We start from the raw sequence: 21,091 nt of genomic DNA on the forward strand, positions 1-21,091 counted from the left end.
TCCTCGCTCACAACCTGAAAAATGAAATGTGTTTGATCTGTTATTAAATGAGGAGAAAATTAGACAAAGAGGAGGAGGAAAGAGCGAAAGAGAGAAGGAGAAGAGAGAAAGGAGGAGAGAGGAGGGGAGAGGAGGGGAGAGAAGGGGGGGTTGGGGATTTCTATGGTAACTGGTGATGTTTCGACCCGGACACACCCCCTCAGCTCTATACTCACTGCAGCATCTGACACACAGCGAGGGCATCTGATTTGCAGGAGGCTGGTAGGGCATCTGACTCACAGGAGGCTGGGATGGCATCTGAGTCACAGGAGGCTGGGAGGACATCTGACAATTGGACTGAGAGGGCATCTGACTTACAGGACGCTGAGAGGGAATCAGACTCACAGGAGGCAAGGAGCGGATTTGTGTGTGGGCTGTGTCTGGGTATTTCTGTCTCAGTGACTCAGAGTTATTCTGGCTTTGCTTCGGTTCATTCATGTCTCAGACTCAAACACTGGATTTAAACTACGACAGAATCACGTTTCTCTCCCAAACAAAAGAAGTGCTGCCAAAGAGTACAAGGGCACAAGCACAGGGTTGAGTGTGCTGAAAAAGAACACAAGGGCAGAATCCAGGAAATTATATATTTATATAAAGTCAGATTCAACTTGAGAATCATGAGTTTAATCTGACTCCATTGACTTTACACAAACTGGTGAGAGCCCTAATCACATTCTGATGAATACAGTTTAAGGAGTGATCCCATGGTCCTGCCATAGAAAGTGTTAAGAAGTGAACTTAGTGAATGTGACGTCACCCGTAGCATTCAGCTCAAGTTCATCGGGGCTGCAAGTTAAAGGGGTAAATTTGGAGCCGAGTTCCATAATTCCTACCACGGGTATAGCAGGGAGCGGGTGCTTAGGAACACTGTCAATCAAACCTGTTGCTAACATTAGTAGCAGTAGTAGTAGAAGGCGCCAGATTTCTCTCTTATTAATGTTCATATCTTGAGTTACGAACAAAATGGCAAAATGAAAATACCAGGATCACGTATGAACATTTTAAGACTGAAATAACGAGCTCGACAACAGCAGTTTCGGAGAGAGGGTTTTCCAATGTTAAGTGAATTGGAGCCAGAATCAATGGAGCCAGAAGCACGCCCATACTCACTTCTGTTTGGAACGTGGTGGTTAGCTATGTCCGTTTATACAGTCTATGGTGACGTCATACTCCCTTAGTCCACTTCTTTATGCAGTCCTGTGGTCCTCTGGGGTGTTTTGTGTATGTATATGTGTGTCAGTGTTGTCAGTGATGTCTCATTTAAATGTGTGATGTTTGGTTTCAGGTCAGTGTCAGCGGGGCTCAACTCTCCGGCCAAAACCAACTCCATGGAAAAAAAACTGCACCTCAAGACCAGAGAGTTGCAGGACACACAGGACAAGTGTTATAAGGTAAGAGAGGAATGGGGTAGGAGAGAGAGGGGGAGAGGAGAGAGTAGGAGAGAAGGGAGGAGGAGAGGACCAGCAAGGAGAGACCTGAGAGCTGCAGGGCACACGGGACAAGTCTTATAAGGTGAGAGAGGGGGGAGAGGAGAGAGCAGGGGAGAAGGGAGGACGAGAGGATCAATGAGGAGAGACTCGAGAGCTGCAGGGCACACTGGGCAAGTGTTATAAGGTAAAAGAGGAGAGGAGAGAAGATTGCCCCAACGTGCAAGGGGGGTGTGTGGTAGAGATTGAGTAGGTTCTCGTGTCCTCCAGCCTCAGGCCCATAGTAGAGTGTATATGTCTGTATATGTCATAGCATGTGTATATGTCTGTCCCATAGTAAATGTGTTATATATTTGTATAATGATACTTTGCAGCTGATGTCATCAACATTCATTGATGAAGTTAACTGCGTGAAGCTGTTACTCAAGTTAGACTTGAGTAATATATATATATATATATATATATATGTATATGTATATGTATGTATATATATATATATATATATATATATATATATAATACACACACGCACACACGCACGTGTGTGTATATATGCACACATGCACGTGTGTGTATATATGTATATATGTGTGTGTGCAGATGGAGCAGGAGATCTCCAGGTTCCAGCGTAAAATGACTGATCTTGAGTCAGTTCTTCATCAGAAGGATGTGGAGCTCCAGGCCTCAGAGACTCAGAGGAGCATTCTGGAACAGGATCTCGCAACATACATCACAGAGTGCAGTGTGAGTACTACTAATACTAGTAATACTACTACTTTTACTGCTCCCAAAGGGTTATCCCGACTTCCCCTATCTCTTTGCTCTCTAAGTTTGAAGCACTCTCTCCCCCTCCTCTCTTTTCTGCTCATCCTCCCTCTCATTTCTTTCTCCTCTCTTTGTACAGAGTTTAAAACGCAGTCTGGAGGAGGCTCGGGTGGAGGTCTCCAGAGAAGATGACAAAGCCATGCAGCTTCTGCACGACATCCGTGAGCAGAGCAACAAACTACAGGAGATCAAGGAGCAGGTATTACTAATACTAGCACTACTACTGTTACTATTACTACTACTGCTACTACAACAGCTGCTACTACTACTACTACTACTGCTGCTACTACCACAGCTAGTACTCCTTCTACTACCACAGCTGCTACTATGACTACTGCTACTACTAATATTATTACTGCTGCTATTGCTGCTACTGCTGCTACTACATCATCTACAAGCAGGCCAACAAACTGCAGAAGATCAAGGAGCAAGTATTAGTAATACGGTTTCTACCTACTACTACTGTAACTATTACTGCTAATGTTGCTATTACTACTGTTTACTACTATTTCTCATAATGTTTTAGGAATACCACGCTCAGCTGGAGGAGATGCAGGTTTCCATCAGACAGCTGGAGGAGGATCTCTCTGCAGCTCGGAGACGCAGCGACCTGTACGAGAGTGAGCTGAGAGAGTCCAGACAGACAGGAGAGGAGCTGAAAAGGAAAGCTGTGGAGTACCAACAACGCATACAGAAGGTACAGAGGAGAGGGAGAGAGAGATAGGAGGAAAGAGGAGAAGAAAGGGAGGAGAGAAAATGAGAGGAGAGGGGAAGAGAAGGAGGAGAGGGGAAGAGAGGGAGGAGAGGGGAAGAGAGAGGAGAGAAGGGAGAGAGGGAGGAGAGACAGACAGGAGAGGAGCTGAAGAGGAAGGCTATGGATGCGTACCAGCAACTCATACAGAAGGTACAAGAGAGAGGGAGAGGAGGAGAAGCAGAGGGGAGGGGTGAGACAGGGAATGAGGAGAGGAGAGACAGACAGGACTGAAGGACAGAAAACAAAAAAGGAAGGCTGTAGGCAACGCATACAGAAAGTTTACTCTGCACTCCTGCTCTTCCTCCTCAGTGCATTTGTGCTGCTCTGACTCCTGTGGTGTGGAACATGAATTATTAATAATAATTATTTTTTATGAACAATTTTGTTGTTGTTTTTGTGCTGAATTCTGTTTTCATAAGTGGATTTAGGCTTTTGGTTTTGTGTTTGAGGCCAAAGAGCAGGGCAAAGCAGAGGTGGAGGAGCTGCTCTCCAAACTTGAGAAGGTACCTCACATCAACAGGGTCCTAACAACTCACCACCTCACACGGACAGGGTCTAATTCACCAATACCTTACACCGACATCTGTCCTACTATCTCACACCGACACCTCACACCGACACCTCACACCAACAAGATCCTATGTATAATACATACAGCAAACAGCAGCATCTGACGTCTTTAATATGTTAATGATATTAATAAAGTAAAACATATTCCTCTTTTCTTCCTCAGACTAACTCTGAGCAGCAGGTGAAGATCCAGGAGCTGCAGGACAAACTCTCTAAGGTCAGAACATAAAACTACCTTCACCTCAACCCCTCCTGACCTGTCCCTCTTCTCCACCTCTCTCGTTCTCTCTCATCTCACCCTCTCTCCTTCTCTTCTGTTTCCCCCTTTTCATTCTCACGTTTTCTCCTGTCCTCCCCTCTCTTCCTCACCCCCTCTTTCTTTGCGATCTTCTTCTCCTGTGTAAAGGCCCGCTCTCCTCTCTTCTGTCCTTTCTCCTCCTCTCATCCTTCTCTCTTCTCTTGTTTAGGCTGTGAAGGCGAGCTCAGAGGCCACGGAGCTTCTGCAGAATGTGCGTCAGGCCAAAGAACGTTTGGAGAGAGACTTAGAACGCTTGAGGGGAAAGAGTGACAACAGTGACACTTTAAAGCGGAGGCTCAGAGAGGCAGAGGTATTATATGAACACACGCACACACAGACTTAATTAGACCATATCCTGTATACATCTCTGGACATGGTAAACCTGCTAGCAGCTGTGTTCCAAACAGAAAGTAAGTATGAGTGGGATTTGGCTCCAATTCACTTTCTCTTCAAAAAACGAGACCCTTCTCTCTGTAACTGCTGCTGTAAGGCTTGTCATTCTGACCTTCAAATGTTGGTTTTAACTTGGTCTACATGATCCTGAGGATTTTATTTCACTATTTTGTCCCTAAATCAAGATATGAACATTAATAATGGACCAATCTGGTACCTTCTTTCCCCGAGATCACTTACACACGTGGACAAAAGTACCCTTCAGTTAATGAAAGAAAAACTCACGATGGTCACAGAAATAACTTGAATTGGACAAAAGTAATAATAAATAAAAAATCTGTGAAATTTAACCAATGAAAGTCAGACATTGCTTTTCAACCATGCTTCAACAGAATTCCTTAAAAAATAAACTCATGAAGCAAGCCTGGACAAAAATGATGGTACACCTAGACAAGACTGAAAATAATGTGGCCAAAGGGACATGTTAATCCAAGGTGTGTCCACTAATTAGCATCACAGTTGTCTACAATCTTGTAATCAGTCAGTGGCCTATGTACAGGGCTACAGTTTGTCACTGTGCTGTTTGGTGACATAGTGTGTACCACACTCAACATGGACCAGAGGAAGCAAAGGAAAAAGTTGTCTCAGGAGATTAGAATGAAAATTATAGACAAGCATGTTAAAGGTAAAGGCTATAAGATCATCTCCAAGCAGCTTGATGTTCCTGTGACTACAGTTGCACATATTATTCAGAAATTTAAGATCCATGGGATCCATGAGCCAACCTCCCTGGATGAACCCCAAATCAAAGAGACGGAAAAAACGAATGGTCACAAAAGAGCCCAGAAAAACTTCTAAAGAGATTAAACTTCAAGCACAAGGAACATCAGTGTCAGATTGCACCATCCGTCGTTGTTTGAGCCAAAGTGGACTTAATGGGAGACAATCAAGGAGGACACTATTGTTGAAAACAAATCATAAAAAGCCAGACTGGAATTTGCCAAAGTACATGCTAACAAGCCACAAAGCTTCTGGGAGAATGTCCTATGGACAGATGAGACAAAAATTGAACTTTTTGCCAAGGCACATCAGCTCTATGTTCACAGACGGAAGCATATCAAGAAAAGAACACTGTCCCTACTGTGAAACATGGAGGAGGCTCTGTTATGTTCTGGGGCTGCTTTGCTGCATCTGGCACAGAGTGTCTTGAATCTGTGCAGGGTACAATGAAATCTCAAGACTATCAAGGGATTCTAGAGAGAAATGTGCTGGCCAGTGTCAGAAAGCTTGATCTCAGTCGCAGATCACGGGTCTTGCAATAGAACAATGACCCAAAACATAAAACCTAAAAACACCCAAGAATGGCTAAGAGGAAAACATTGGACTATTCTAAAGTGGCCTTCTATGAGCCCTGACCTAAATCCTATTGAGCATCTTTGGAAGGAGCTGAAACATGCTGTCTGGAAAAGGCACCTTTCAAACCTGAGACAACTGGAACAGTTTGCTCATGAGGAGTGGGCCAAAGTACCTTCTGAGAGGTGCAGAAGTCTCTTTGACAGTTACAGGAATCATTTGATTGCAGTGATTGCCTCAAAAGGTTGTGCAACAAAATATTAAGTTAAGGGTACCATCATTTTTGTCAAGGCCTGTTTCATGAGTTTATTTTTTAAATAATTCTGTTGAAACATGGTTAAAAAGCAATGTCTGACTTTCATTGGTTACATTTCATAGAATTTTTATTTATTACTTTTGTCAGATTCAAGTTTTCTGTGACCATTGTGAGTTTTTCTTTCATTAACTGACGGGTACCAATTTGTCCACATGTGTATGCTAGCATTAGCAACCGGTTTGATTGACAGCGTTTCCAAGCACCCGTCCCCAGGTGCTTGGTCACACCTCTGGTGTGGGGGTAATGTCCCTATCCCATGTGGGGGATAGGGGCATTGTTTTATCCTGCAAGTGAATGGGGAGGGACACACTATCATACAGAGCAGAATGTTTCTGAAAATGGAATTCAGCCCATACTTCTATATCTGAAGGAGCCCAGGGTCACAAAGAGTGACCATTTGTGCTTTCAAATTTACATTGCCAGTATGTTTGGTGCTAAGCCTGCTAGTCACAATGAACTTGCTCCTCCTCTCCTCCTTTTACCACAGATGCCCTCCCAGTGTGTTAGATGCCCTCCCTTCCTGTAGTAGACTTGTATGTGTGTGTGTTGTTTTAAGCAGGAGGGCAGGAAGACGTTGGAGAACCAGGTGAAGAGGCTGGAGATGGTGGAGAGACGAGAAAATAAACTGAAGGATGACATCCAGACCAAGTCCCAGCAGATACAGCAGATGGCAGACAAGATACTAGTCAGTACTAATACTAATTCTTTTACTACTACTATAAGATCTTAGTGAGACAGAGCGAGATTAGAGTCATTATGGAGTTAATTCTACTAATGCCACTAATACCACCAATGCTGCTGCTGCTACTAGTACTGCTATTCCTACAACTGCTGCCACTACTTCTACTGCACCCTGGTTTGGGGGCATACTGCTCAGAGCTGAACTCTAGAAGACATGGATACCAGTACTTTTGCTACATACATGAATACTTTTTTGTTCTGTAATTATTTTACCTTTTTTAATTATCTTATGTGAGATTGGGTCAAAATGAGCTGGACCCAAAGCCTTCATCTGGTGGACTTCAGCTTCTTTCATGCAAGTTTGGACTTTTGTCATAAAGGAGTGACTACATGTTTAGGTCTATAGTTAGCAGTGCTGGAAATTGTTCTAATAGAGGCGAGTTCTAGATAGGGATGTCCCCATCTAGTTTTTTGGACCATTGTGGCAGAGAACATAGTGGCAGAGACATTAAGTGATCCTTTAGCCTCTGTTTCTAAAGGCAAGAAGACAGAAGCCTGTCTGAAGCACATGGCTACTTAATGTACATAAATAAGTTACCCCATTCGGCAAGATTGGTTTTCACTCTTAAGACATCGCAGAGATAAAACAAACACTCTTCCTGCCATTAAAAATGTTTTAACTGTTTTAGAGCCTCCTTAGTTTGTGTTTAGGCTGCTTTGGGCATTAGCTGCAGCAGTAACAGCGACAGTTGCTGTATCGGCCCGATCTAGTCATCAAATCCGATCGAAGCTGATGCTCTAAAAATGCTAATCAGCTGATACCGGATCGGGACATCCCTAGTTCTGGACTGTCTATACTGTTGGGAAGATGTTCTGGGGGTGATAACAGGCTGGTATGTTTTTGTTTTGTTTTTTTCCATTTTGTTTAGAATCCAGAGAAACTGATGGCCAATAAGTTCAGCCGAAATTTTGGGTCTAATATGTAGGGGTGATTTTGATTATTTTCTTCAAATTCAGTCATTTAAATTTGCTACAGACTCATCAACAGCCATGTTTCACCTGTAAGATGCCATAAACCGCAGTAGAATCTGGTTCTTCACTAACTCTTCATACTATTCTTTGGATGTTCTCCAAAACTTGCTCAGATGTTGCTCATATGTTATGGACTGTTCCATCTTCTCCGTGTGTGTTCAGGAACTGGAGGAGAATCTGCGTGATGCCCAGTCCACGGCTCAGAGGATGGAGACTCAGCTTGTGCAGAAGGAGCGCCTCTTTGAGGACAAGATCAAGGTTGGAGACTTTTACATAATTTACACAACAATCTTATAGTGTTATAGTGGAAACTGACTTTTTAGTTCACTGATAATACAGTCTATCTGTTAAGATCTATCGCTACATGAATGAGTTTAAAGTGTCCCCGAGAGGAGCTGTGGGGTTTAGCTCCACATGTGAGTAAAAGCAAACTCTTGTGTCTCATGTGAGTTTAAGGTGCTAGAGGCTCAGATGAAGGCCGACCTGGTGTATTTAAACAGCTAAATTTCACCTGTTGTGTATGTCAGGTCTGTTATGTTATCTGTACACTGTGTGCAGGTGCTGGAGGCTCAGATGAAAGCCGATCTTGCAGATAAAGAGACTCTTGAGGCTCGACGAGTTCAACAGGAAGAAGAGACACGAGAGAACTGTAAACTCATCAGTGAACAGAAGGCTGTGAGTACTACTACTACTACTACTACTATTACTACTGTTGCTACTGCTGCTGTAAACTCATCAGTGGGAAAAAGACAGAATACTACTAAAAACTCAGATGCCCTCCCTGTGTCTTGATAGGTTCTTATTCTTTCTAGAGGTCTAAACTACAGGGTTAGCAGTTTTTACCAACATGTTCTGAAATGCCCCTGTGAAATGCCCCTCCAACAGAAAATTGAAACTCCCAACCACATTGAAACTGAAGTAGTCCCTGCTGATATTCCTCTCCTGTTGAGCAAACTGTCTTTGAAGAGAGCAGGAACTGTTTTAGACATGGAGAATGACAGAGTTTTCATGTTCAAGCAGCTTGTGCCTCTGGAGATCACTAGTTCAGGACACCATTGTGTGGACATTAGAGCTGTAAAGGCAGAAGTGAGCTGTAATGACGATGATGTCCTAGTTGTTACTGCAGACATGTCCATAAGAGAAATGCATAAAGTTCTTCTGAAACTTCACAAGCAGTCTGGCCACGCCTCTGCAGAGAGACTGCAGAAGCTCATCCACACCTCTGGAAATACTGATCAAGACTGTCCTTTCATCCTGCAAGAAATCATTCGTGACTGTGAAATATTTCAAAGATACAGCAGAACCAAACCCAAGAAACCATTGGAGATTGTTAACTCTTTCATTCAGTCATGGATAAGTGTCCATGGAGCATCAAAACAGATCTACACTGACAATGGTGGAGAGTTCAACACTGAGGAGATGCAAAACATGGCAGGAAACTTCAACATTGAGAAGAAGACTACAGCAAGATACAGTGCCTGGAACAATGGGTTCTTGGAGAGACACAACATGACACTGACAGAGATCCTCGTGGGAAAATGGGTGTGGGTGGCAAATTGCCTTAGACTGGGCCCTTATGGCTAAGAGCAGTATGATCAATGTGCATGGTTATAGCACATACCAGCTAGTATTTGATCAAAACCTTAATCTCCCTTCTGCTTTAGTTGATAAGCTATCTGCTCTATAGGGCACAACTATGAGCACCAGAGTAGGGCAGCACATAGCGGCTTTACATGCCTCCAGGAGACTTTTCACATGAGCTTTCTGAATGCTCAGAAAGAATAAGGAGGGCACTACTCAAGCTGCTTAGGCCTACAGATGACAAGTATGAGACAGGAGACAAAGCGTTCTATAAACGAGCTGACTGGTCTGGTCTGTGCTGTTTAAAAGACATAGGAGAATCCTTGAACGTGTGCACCTGTTCAGGTCAAGTAAAATGAATGCACAATACTCCTGAAAACAGCTCAGAAAATAAAAGCATAGTGACAATTGCTGTGTCGAAAAGTTCAGATGTTGAATAAAGAGGAGAACAACAACAAATCAATGACAACAGTGAAAGTGAAGTGACAGAAAACCCTAGACAAATTGATGTGACGCCTCCTGAAACAGACCATCATGTTACTTCTAAACTTAAAACTGTAAACGGGGCAGAAGGTCACATTTAGAGACAACAGAGAGGATGGTATTCACTACACTGCCAGAGGTTTAAGCAGAGCAGGGAAAGTCAAAGGGCAGTACAAAGATTGGTACAATGTGCAATATCTTGAGCCAGATGGCAGTGAGGGACAAAAGCAAGCATTAGACATGTCATATGTTGACAACTTTGACATTGAGTCTGAAGATGTGGACACTGATGTTCTTATTGCTAAAGATTTTTTTCATTTAAACAGCAAGAAATCAAGGATTGGCAAAATAATGTTTTTGATGACGTCACAGATAGGGGTCAAAAATCTGTGTCTAGTAAATGGGTCTTTACACTCAAAGAAAAGCCAAATGATATTGTCCCAAAGGCACAGCTTGTAGCAAGAGGTTTTGAAGAGGTAAACATTCAGAGTTTACAGAAAGACTCTCCCACGTGTGCATCTGAGTCACTTAGATTGCTGTTAGCTGTTGCTAGTTAAAGCAAGTGGAAGCTTCACTCTATGGACATCTACCTTTTTGCAGGATATGGAACTCTCGAGAGACATTACATTTGACCCCCACCTGAAGTGGGTGTGAACAATGTACTGTGGAAACTAAACAAATGTGTGTATGGATTTGCAGATGCCTCCCACTACTGGTACAACAAGGTTAAATAACTGATGCTGAACACTGGTAGTAAAATGTCTCAGGTTGATCCTGCAGTGTTCTATTGGCTGAATGACCATTATGAGCTCACAGGTTTACTGCCATGTCATGTAGATAATTTTCTACGTTTTATGTTGTATGTGAAGAACACAAGAGTTTTTCTTATCAAGACTGGACCTTACAACAGTTGGTCATAAAGTACTAGTTCATCAGCACAATTACATTAAAATCTGCAACCAGTCCATTTACAGGACGCTCGGGTTGTGCAGAGAGATGCTCTTTTAAACTATCCAAAGATCCAAAATAGGACAGATCTTGTGGGTTGGTAAACAAACAAAGCCAGATGTAATGTTTGACACATGTAGCCTGGTGTCCAACATTAAAAAGGCTACTGTCCAGTTTATTCATGAAGTGAACAAAGTGATCTGTAAACTTAAGTCAAAATCTTCTCTGCAAAAACATCCTTGTGTTTTGGGAATTTACAATTAGTGCCAAAATAATTTCTATTTTCTAAATGCCAGAATAAGAAGAGAAAGATTTTTTTAGGCAATGTTTCATGTTTATTTTCTTCGAAGATTACGTACATAGTCTTTGGTACCCTTGCGTTTAAACTATGACTTGGGTCAAACATTTTGGATATCCTCCCATTCCTACTGACAGAACTGGTGCAACTGAGCTTTGTAGGCCGCCTTGCTCGTAAATGCCTTTTGCAGATATGCCCATAAATTTTCAATAGGATTAAGATCAGGGCTTTCCAAAACATTGACTTTGTTATGCTTAAGCCACTTTGTAACCAGTTTGGCATTATGCTTCAGGTCATTGTCCATTTAGAAGACCCATTTAAGCCCAAATGAACCTTTCCTGAATAAATTTTTTGGCTGATGTCTTGAGATGTTGCTTCAGTATTTGCACATAGTGTTCTTTCCTCATGATGCCATCTATTTTATAAAGTGCACCAGTGCACCCCAACATATGATGCTGCCATGTTCTCAGGCTTGCAGTCTTCCCCTTTTTTCCTCCAAGCGTAACGATGCTCATTATGGCCAAACAGTTCAATTTTAGTTTCGCCAGACCAAGTGCATGTCTCCAAAAATGAAAGTCTTTGCAAATGCACCCAGGGACAAACTAATCTGGCTTTTCTTTGTTTCTTTTCGAGTAATGGCTTCTTCCTGGCAGAGTGCCCTTTCTGCTCATGTCGGTATAGAATAATCACACACTCTTCTTGTGTCATCTTTGGGACACAGATCCCGTCTCCTTCCTGAGCAGTATGATTGCTGAACATTCCCATGTTTTTTATACTTGCATTTAATTGTTTGAACAAGTGTGGCACCTTCAGGCATCACAAAGCAGTGTGTTTCAGGTGTGCTGTCACATACTTTCACAGGTGTGTCTCGCATAAACAAATATTTGCAATAAACCTATCAAAAGCTTCCAAATACATGACATCATCAATTTGTTTAAATACATAGTAACCTCACTGTATGTAAACTTCTGACTTTGAAGAAAGTAATGAAAAATTGTCTAAGAAATCCTTCTCTCATTGCTCTGGCATTTAACAAATAGAAATAATTGTGCTAATCCTAATTTACCTAAAACAGGAAAAGTTAAGTCTGACTTCATGTCAGACAGTGAGAAAAAAGTGTGTTCTGGTTTCAACGGTACGTTCTGAAATGCATGGGATTCTTGGATGAGTTTAAAGTTCAGATTTCAGTCTTACTTAGATATGAATGCTCCTGAACGCATTTAAAATTTGACCTGGGATTGAATCCTGATTTGAAACCTGAATCTAATCACAAATGTAATACTTGTTTTTTGTGCAGACAATCAACGCCATGGACTCCAAGATGAAGAGCCTGGAGCAGCGCATAGCAGAGCTCTCAGAGGCCAACAAGCTCGCAGCTAACAGCAGCATCTACACACAGAAAAACATGTGAGTTTAACTAGGAAGAGGAGAGGGGTAGAGAAGGAGGTGAGGAACAGAGGAGGAGAGGGGCAGAGCTAGCAGCCAACACCATCATCAACACATAGAAAAACATGAGTTTAACTGTGAAGAGGGAGGGAGTGGAGGAGGACAAAAGAGAAGAATAGGAGAGGGGCAGAGGATGCAGTGGAGAGGTCAGATGATGCAGAGGATGATGTGTCTCTGTGGTTCCAGGAAAGCTCAGGAGGAGATGATCTCAGAGCTACGGCAGCAGAAGTTTTACCTGGAATCTCAGGCTGGAAAACTGGAAGCTCAGAATGCAAAGCTGGAGGAACATCTAGAGAAGATCAGCCAACAGGAGCAGAGCAAGAGGAGCAGACTGCTGGAGCTGGAGAGCAGGCTGAGGGAGGTAAGCGAAACAAACGTACCCTAAACAAACGCACCTACATACCCTGTCAAGGCCCTATATTACACAGAATTGACCTTTGTGAGCTTTAAGCCATGTTATATTGTTGTTACCTCCTCAAAACATACCTGGAGTTGTGTTTTGTTTCATTCACACATGTTTGTGTAACTCTTTATTATTGATCTGTTTATATCTCCAAAGCTCAAAATGCCACGTTCCGCCTTGTGATGTCATGAAGTGGTAGTTTTCAAGTTAACAGCTCCTTTTACCTTTAGTTCAATACAGATTGGCATTTCCAGGGCTGAAATCATCCAAATGATTCTAGTGAACTTCTAGTGACAGCAGGCTCGGAGACTTAATGCACCCTTTAACTATGAGGGTTGAGCAAATCAAGCGTGCCTGTGTGATGGGAGGTAAAAGTGAAAAACATTGGTGATGAGTGAACTTGTTTAGGTTCATTTCATTTTGCAGATACAGCACAGAGAAATCTGAGTCTCATTTACACTGAAGTGTGCTCCAGCCATTCAGAGAAGTCAGCACTGATCTCAGAGCTTTAGGATGGACAGGGAGAGCTGGGATATATGGGGAAAAAAAGAATCATGATCATGAATCATGATCTTTTTGAGGGCAGATGGCACCGCACAGACACCAGAGGCTAAGGGAGAAGGAGACACTGGACCTTCAGTCAAACTGCGAAGACCTAAGTCAAAACTTGTGAAAAATATGTGATTAAAGACGGTCAGAGTGTGTACTGTCCATTACTGTGTGTACTGTACTTAATATGAAAAAACATCATACAAAATATAAAAAACAGTGGATTCACACCACTCCCTCTTGTGCTGTGGAGGTGCTGGTGCTCCATCAGTCCTTCTTCTAGTGTCAGCATGTAGTTCCAGGTGAAGCCTGTAATGACCAGGTTTAAACCTGTGATTTTCTCTGTCACGGTCTGACGTGAGCCTTATTTATACTAGCATCCTCCTCCTACTCCTCCTCTTCCTCCTGCTGCTCCTGTGTCACAGTCACCTGTGGACTCACACTGAATAGTCTTTCTCCTCTCCTCTTTGAGCTCTTTCCCATTTCACTGTCTCTGTAACATTCTCTCACTTGCTCCATCTGCTACAGTTTGTTGTATAAATAAAAGTAGACTCTGTGTTAGTAAAAAAACACTCTTTCTTTAAACAATAGAATGTGATTTTCAAAATTAAATAGTAGTACTTCCTTTTATATTATCTTGTGGCCTTATATCTGTGTCATGACCTCAGGTCATTCAAGATACTTTGGACATACTTTCATACATGTGTGTTTGTGTGTTGACATATGGGCCTGCAGCACTCTCTATAGTTGTTTGTATGTGTTAATAGTTCATAAAGATCCCATTTTGTGCTATTTTCTAATCTAATGATAATGTTATAATGTTGTTTCCTCATCACAAACATACCTGTAGTTGTGTTTTGTTTCATTCAGTCTGACATGTACACAGATAAACACCAAACATCACACTCACATAAACATACATTACAAAAACAGACATTATGCCTCAGCGGGGCCTGTTGTTTAAGAAAGCAATGGCCGCTGGGACCAGGCTTCTACTGAACCGAGCCCTCCTGCACCTGATCGCCCTGTACCTCCGTCCTGAGGGCAGAGGGATTAGATGGTCCTGGAGGGGGTGAGTGGTGTCCTGTGTTATGGCGAGTGCGAAGCGTCCAATAGCCCGATTATTTAGATCTGTTAGATTGGGTGTGGGGAGTCCTATGATTTTAGCAGCTATGTGTGTTACTTTTATGACTTTGGTTAAAGATCATGGCTTAAAGCTCACACCAGTCCATTTTGTGCAATATAGGACCTTTAAATGTGTTCACAGATTGGACTGTACTATCCCCCTGTATTTGAAATGTTCTCTGTAGTTGCATGTGTCGTAGATGTGTGTGTTCATAGTTCATGTGTTTTAATTGTGTTTTGTATTTGTATGTATTTACAGATGGGTCTGCAGCACGAGGAGGAGAAGTTGGAGATCAAGCGTCAGGTGTCGGAGCTGAACCTGTCGCTGCAGGAACGGGAGTCTCAGATCAGCAGCCTCCAGGCAGCTCGCCTGGCTCTGGAGAACCAACTACACCAGGCCAAAACAGAGCTGGAGGAGACCACAGCAGAGGCTGAGGAGGAGATCACTGCTCTGAGGGTGAGGAGGAGGGAGGGGGATTGAGATCGTCTCTTATCCTCTAAGAAGCTCTACTCTAGTAATAGATCATAGTCTCTCCTAGAGACTATGATCTATTACACTCTGAAACACCAAAAATACCAAACTGCTGCGTCTGAGTGGAGAGGAGGAGAGGAGGGGGCGGACCGAAGATTTTCCCAGATCTTTGTTTCACCTGCTTTTAGGAGACAGAACGTTACCTTGTCCTTGTCTTCTCCTCCTCTCCTCCTCTCCTTCTCCTCTGGTATGAACAGCACACTTTGGATGTCCATTTGTTCTGTTGTTGATTTGAGTTTCTTTCATCAGAATCACAGAGATGACATCCAGAGGAAGTTTGATGCTCTGAGGGACAGCTGCTCTGTAAGTCACTACTTCTGCTTAACCACTACACACTGCAACCGCGCTCTATCTGCGACGATAGGATCCGACGCTATAGGGTTAAACTAACTTGCGCTTGTTTATGCGTGTGCAGCGCCCATGACGTGACCTAGGGTCAGGTGTAATCTGACTGGTTGTCCTGTATATTAGTCATGTGACTGGATGGATGACGGGACGTGATCTACCCAAAATGCCTTTGCAATCGACTGGTAGATCGCGATCGACGTAATGAACACCCCTGCGATACTTTTGATCTAGGGCCTAGATCCTACACGCTATCCGTACTATCCACTACTCTCTACACAGTCTCCTACTGTTCAGCCCCACATACTCCTCTCTACACGGTTAACCCTAACCCCTACAATCTGTACTAGGGTTGCACAAACTGTTATCAAATCAAAATCACTGAGTTCATGCAAAGACTGCAATTAGATACTATAATGTCCTCTGTAAAGAACAAAATCTCCTTCCTTTCTATAGAAAAATCTTGTTGTACCTGTAGTTTGGACCTCTTCAAACATGTTCTGAAGTGTCCCTGTGTGAGATGCCCTCCCTGTGTCTCCATAGTGTCTTATTCTTTGTAAAAGCTGCTAACCCTGTAGTTTAGACCTCTTCAAACATGTTCTGAAATCATAGCATTCTTGGGTAAGTTTTAAGTTCAGATTTCAGTCTCTGTCAAATGTGAATGCTCCTGAATGAGTTTAAAATGTGCAGTCTGAACATAATCTTAACTTTTTAATAAACATAAAATGCAAATGTATTCACAACCTCAACACTCTAGGGGTGAATAGTCTCTGTAAAGAGTACTGGTTAGGGAGCAAACATTACACACTGCAAACTACAGAGGACTCCTTCTGTTTGTCACTAAAACTCTTTCACTTCTTTTAAACAGAAATGAACGATTCCATCACACAGTCTGTTTAACCCAAAACTTTCTGAAGAGTGGTGCTCAGTCTGTGGATTAGACTGATAGCTCATTTCTCCACTGACACAGAGCAAAGCATCATGGTCTAGGTAGTTTTCTCTAGACCAGGGCAAGTCTTTTTCACAGTGAATCATTGAAATGATTCACTGTGAAGGTTCCATAGGCGTATAATATTCTATCTGATCTTATACTTGTTCTGTTACAGCTCAAGATCATTCTAAAGATATTCAGGAAAGATTCATTTCTGTCCTGTCAATGGGACTTTTTTAGTATTGATACCTGTGAACAATGAACCTCTAGTTTTGGTACTAGTTTTAGTATCAGTTTTTGCGATACTTTTGACAACACTTGAGACAATAAATACAACTCTGTACTGTGCTGTATTGCGGTTGTGATGGTAGATTTTTTTTAAAGATTTTCTATAAAAGATTATATAGGTTGATTCATGAGGAGGTCTGAGGGACCATATTTAGTCCCTGGGCCATAGTTTGGACACCCTGCTCTAGACCCTGTTACGATTGATACTTTGCAGCTGATGTCATCAGCATTCCCTGGGGAGTGATGATAAATATAGTCACTCCTCTTTCTGAGGCTTATTATACTTTACAGTCTGACTGTAAAGAAATAACTTAGGTGAACTACAACATGTGAGCTGATTTGTGCTGTTAAACAAATCCCTCTCAAATAACATTACAGTCACAGCTAGCTAGCATTAGCCAACAGTTTTTCAGTTAGTCACTCTCACCTTTTTGTTCAAAGTCCAACTAAACAGGACCATGAACACTCGTACTGATCACAGCATTGGTGCCCATCCATCCATTTTCTTCTGCTTATGCGGGGCCGTGTCGCGGGAGCAGCAGTCTAAGCAGGGACTCCCAGACTTCCCTCACCCCAGACACATCCTCCAGCTCCTCTGGTGGCTATTTAAATCCATTTTGTATTTTTTCAGACAATCTTAAAACATATTTGGCAGTGTTCCACAGTGTTCCATTCAACCACAGAAATACATGTAGGACCCCTCCAGCTTGATGTCACTGTAAAGCAGTGGTCGGCAACGTCCGGCCCGGGGAAAATGTTGGCCCTTTGCCAATTTATTTTGGCCCGCCAGAGGATTTTGGACTTTCTTCCGGCATTGATTCTTTAATACTGTCATGATCCGCTCCGTCTGCTCCACGTTTTTCCTCCTGTCCTGCTCGTTCCCTCCCTCACCTGCCGAGCTGGGCTGAGCTCCTGGCTCCTCCTGCGCGCACCTGCAGCTCATCAGCGCGATCACCACCACCTGCTGTGTATAAGAGGAGGCAGGACCAGACACTCAGGGCGAGATCATCTGCGTTTCTACACCCTGTTCAGTGCCGGTTCATCTTCGTTTCAGCCTCATCCCGTTCGGTGCCGGATCGTATGTGCGTCTCCACCCAGCTTGCTGGACCGTCTCAGCTCCAGCGCTCCCAGCTCAGCTCCGACCCTGCTTCCACCCTGCTTCCCAGCCCTGGTACTGTCTGTTTTATCTCTGCATTCCGCGACCCCGGACCCTGGTTAGCACTCTGCGTCCTGCCCTGGTGCTGCCCGCATCGTCATCTCCGCTGCGCTCCACGTTCCGCTCCTGGATCCTGGCCCGTGCCTCACCTCCTGCTCACCGCCGGATCAACCCTCGAACTGCATCATTTGTCATTTCTTTAATAAATACTGTAAATATTCCCCGAGTCTGCATCCTTTGGTCCGCTACACCCACCGTTACGACAAATACCAAGTTATGTGGGCACTGCTACGGGCATTCCACTGCCCATGATGTGCACGTAACACAACATTAAAAGCAAACAATGAACTGGTGTGTACATACACCTTCACCAGTCAAAATCGTGGCTAACTGTTTTTGGACATCTGGTGAGGCAAGTGTGCAGACTGCGCGCAGCTCAAGGAATGTGCACCCGTTACGCTACAGCCTTCTTGCACTTCTGTGGTTAGTTATTCAAAATTCCCTATTTTATTAAAATAAATCACTTAATCACAAAACTGTCAAAATACTCAGTTTGAAGATTTCTTTTAACCGGGGTGGGGACTTGCTTTTTGTCCGCATGTCAGGTTTTATTGTTCCCGACCTTTGCTCATGTTTGACACAACATAAATCCACTTAGCCATGTCAATTTTAAACATTTTTCATTTACGTTGTGATTTTATCACGATCCTTGCTGCACTTGGCATCATCCAAGTCCTACAGCTCTCCCACAGTCGTGCGTAAAGGTGCAGGTCATTACGGCACCAAATGCGGAGTAAGGAAGCCGTTAGTGCGGTATTACGCACGACTAAAAGCCTGTCGTAGTTTAACCTTCGAGGCAGAGCTAAATCGCAGCGATGGTCACAAGAAGACAGCGTGAGAAAAGAATTTTGATGGAGAGATTTGACGATAAGCAATAATTACGCAGCTTCCTGGTTCAAGTAACCGTCTTAGAAAGATTTTATCCTTGTTTAAATCCGCACATTTTAACCACAAAAGTATTAGTTTCAATTAATATCATGAGACAAAGACCTGAATAAATGAGGTAAAACCTTAAAGTGAAAAGTTTTTCATAGCTCTACCTGATACTGTGCGCCTTTAGTATCCATATTACCATGTTCAACAAAGGCATAATTCTTACCAAAACCATAATAAAAGGAGCAAAAGCTTTTGCCTGAGGATTTTTTAATTGGCTGTTTTAGGTGAGTTAAAATGCATGTAATTCATATTTATGTATTTATAAATATATGTAAGCCAATACCTTTACCATCTGGCCCGCCACCTGTGGGCGCTGAAAAAAATTGGCCCGAAGCCAAGCGAAGTTGCCGACCCCTGCTGTAAAGTATCAATTGTCTCCTCTAACCTCCCCTGTGTTGTGTGTGCCCCCTGCAGGTGATCACAGACCTGGAGGAGCAGCTGACTCAGCTCAGTCAGGAGAATGCCGAACTTAATCGGCAGAACTTCTACCTCTCCAAACAGTTGGACGAAGCCTCCGACGACTCAGAAGATCGACTCCAACTAAGCCAGGAGGTGGAGAGGCTGCGGAGGGAGGTGGCAGACCGCGAGATGCATTTAAACAACCAGAAACAAGTATGAAATTACACCACAAAAGTACTACAGACACATTAGAGCATTATACCAAACAGTACAGCTGAGGAGGGGAGGTGGAGAGGTTGAAGAGGGAACTAAAGAGGCTGTTTCTTTCATTGTCATTCTCATTTGTTCCCCATGTTCTCCTTCAGAACATTGAGACCCTGAAGACCACGTGCAGTATGCTGGAAGAGCAGGTGGTGGAGCTGGAAAGTCTGAATGATGAGCTCCTGGAGAAAGAGCGACAGTGGGAGGCATGGAGGTCAGCTTTGGAAGACGAGAAGAACCAATCAGAACGCAGAACCAGGGACCTTCAGAGAGCGCTGGACACAGAGAAACAGAACAGGTAAATATACACACATGTAAAGACACACAGTCCACAGAGAGACCACCTAAAGCACCTCAGAGGTCCCATATTCCCTTTTTTTCTGTTCCTTGTTATAATGCTTCCTCTTCACAAACATACATTGGAAACATTGGTTGTTTCATTCACACATGTTTAACACACAAACCCTGTATATTTAGGCTGAGTTCTTTCAAACAGAAAACACACTATTCCAACTTGCGATGTCATGTTGTAATACAAAAAATGCGCCTCTGTGTTTTTAAACTCCATACACTTTCACTAAAATAATTTGGATGATTTCAGTCCTGGATTTGCCAATTTCTACTGAACAAAAGGTAAAAGGTAGCTGTTAAGTCTGAAAACTCCCACTTCCTGTTCCTTGTGTTCTCCAGGCTCCGTGCAGACCAGCGTAGTACTGAGTCTCGCCAAGCTGTGGAGCTGGCGGTCAAAGAGCACAAAGCCGAGATCCTGGCTCTACAGCAAGCCCTGAAGGAGCAGAGACTCAAAGCTGAGAGTCTGTCTGATACGGTCAGTCTAATATACACTATACACACATACTAACACATACAAATGCACCCTACACACCATAACAAGCCCACACACCACAGCCCTGAAGGATCAGAGGCTCAAAGCCGAAAGTCTGTTTGATTACTGTAAATTATGTAAAATACACACACAAACACATACAAACATACACTACATTTATACAAATATATACTCTATAACAACCCCACTATAAAATCCCACACAGACTCCTCTGTTTGAGACTGTGAGTCTGATGTGTAATTTACAGACATACAAACCAATTAGGATGTCAAGGAGTTAATCAGGACTAAATAAAAAATAAACTGTTTTTTGGAAAACAGACCGAATACAAATGACTTATCAGTCTGTCTGTGTCACAAGACCTGGACTTTCTTTTTCTTAAAGTGTGATGTGATAAAGCAGCTCACAGACAGACAGTGTAAATCAAAGTGAAGGAGGATCCAGTGTTTGGTCCGGGACTCCAAAACAGTGAATAATACTAAAATCATGTTTGATGTGTTACCGTGGGGACAATAACACGTCCTGTCCTCATTAAATAATCCTTAAATGTTGCACTGATCTTTAGTGACCTTTACTGACCTGTGTGTGTGTGTGTGTGTCTTTGTGTGGGTCTTTCTGTGTGCATTTGTTTCTCTCTGTGTCTGCGTGTGTTTATGTTTTCAGTTAAATGACCTGGAGAAGAAACACGCCATGTTGGAGATGAATGCTCGAAGTCTGCAACAGAAGCTGGAGACAGAAAGAGAGCTGAAACAGAGACTTATGGAGGAGGTGAGAGAGAGGAGAAGAGAGAGGGAGGAGACAGCTGGAACAGAGAATTG

At 43.0% G+C, this 21,091-nt stretch overlaps 1 protein-coding gene across 1 annotated transcript in view; it reads left to right on the top strand.

Annotated features, from left to right (window-relative positions):
• The window catches only part of cita (citron rho-interacting serine/threonine kinase a), a 67,369-nt gene that overhangs the window by 23,951 nt on the left and 22,327 nt on the right, over nucleotides 1-21,091 (top strand). The window contains exons 12-29 of the mRNA XM_055221667.1: nucleotides 1,325-1,430; nucleotides 2,067-2,210; nucleotides 2,371-2,490; nucleotides 2,818-2,988; nucleotides 3,495-3,548; nucleotides 3,779-3,832; nucleotides 4,083-4,223; nucleotides 6,535-6,660; nucleotides 7,851-7,946; nucleotides 8,247-8,363; nucleotides 12,296-12,405; nucleotides 12,631-12,805; nucleotides 14,781-14,978; nucleotides 15,303-15,356; nucleotides 19,184-19,381; nucleotides 19,534-19,727; nucleotides 20,120-20,255; nucleotides 20,937-21,041. Coding sequence (XP_055077642.1) covers nucleotides 1,325-1,430; nucleotides 2,067-2,210; nucleotides 2,371-2,490; nucleotides 2,818-2,988; nucleotides 3,495-3,548; nucleotides 3,779-3,832; nucleotides 4,083-4,223; nucleotides 6,535-6,660; nucleotides 7,851-7,946; nucleotides 8,247-8,363; nucleotides 12,296-12,405; nucleotides 12,631-12,805; nucleotides 14,781-14,978; nucleotides 15,303-15,356; nucleotides 19,184-19,381; nucleotides 19,534-19,727; nucleotides 20,120-20,255; nucleotides 20,937-21,041 — 2,299 coding nt within the window. The remainder of the gene's footprint in view (nucleotides 1-1,324; nucleotides 1,431-2,066; nucleotides 2,211-2,370; nucleotides 2,491-2,817; nucleotides 2,989-3,494; nucleotides 3,549-3,778; nucleotides 3,833-4,082; nucleotides 4,224-6,534; nucleotides 6,661-7,850; nucleotides 7,947-8,246; nucleotides 8,364-12,295; nucleotides 12,406-12,630; nucleotides 12,806-14,780; nucleotides 14,979-15,302; nucleotides 15,357-19,183; nucleotides 19,382-19,533; nucleotides 19,728-20,119; nucleotides 20,256-20,936; nucleotides 21,042-21,091) is intronic.

This window comes from Periophthalmus magnuspinnatus, chromosome 5 (assembly GCF_009829125.3).
Source record: "Periophthalmus magnuspinnatus isolate fPerMag1 chromosome 5, fPerMag1.2.pri, whole genome shotgun sequence".
Taxonomy (NCBI): domain Eukaryota; kingdom Metazoa; phylum Chordata; class Actinopteri; order Gobiiformes; family Gobiidae; genus Periophthalmus; species Periophthalmus magnuspinnatus.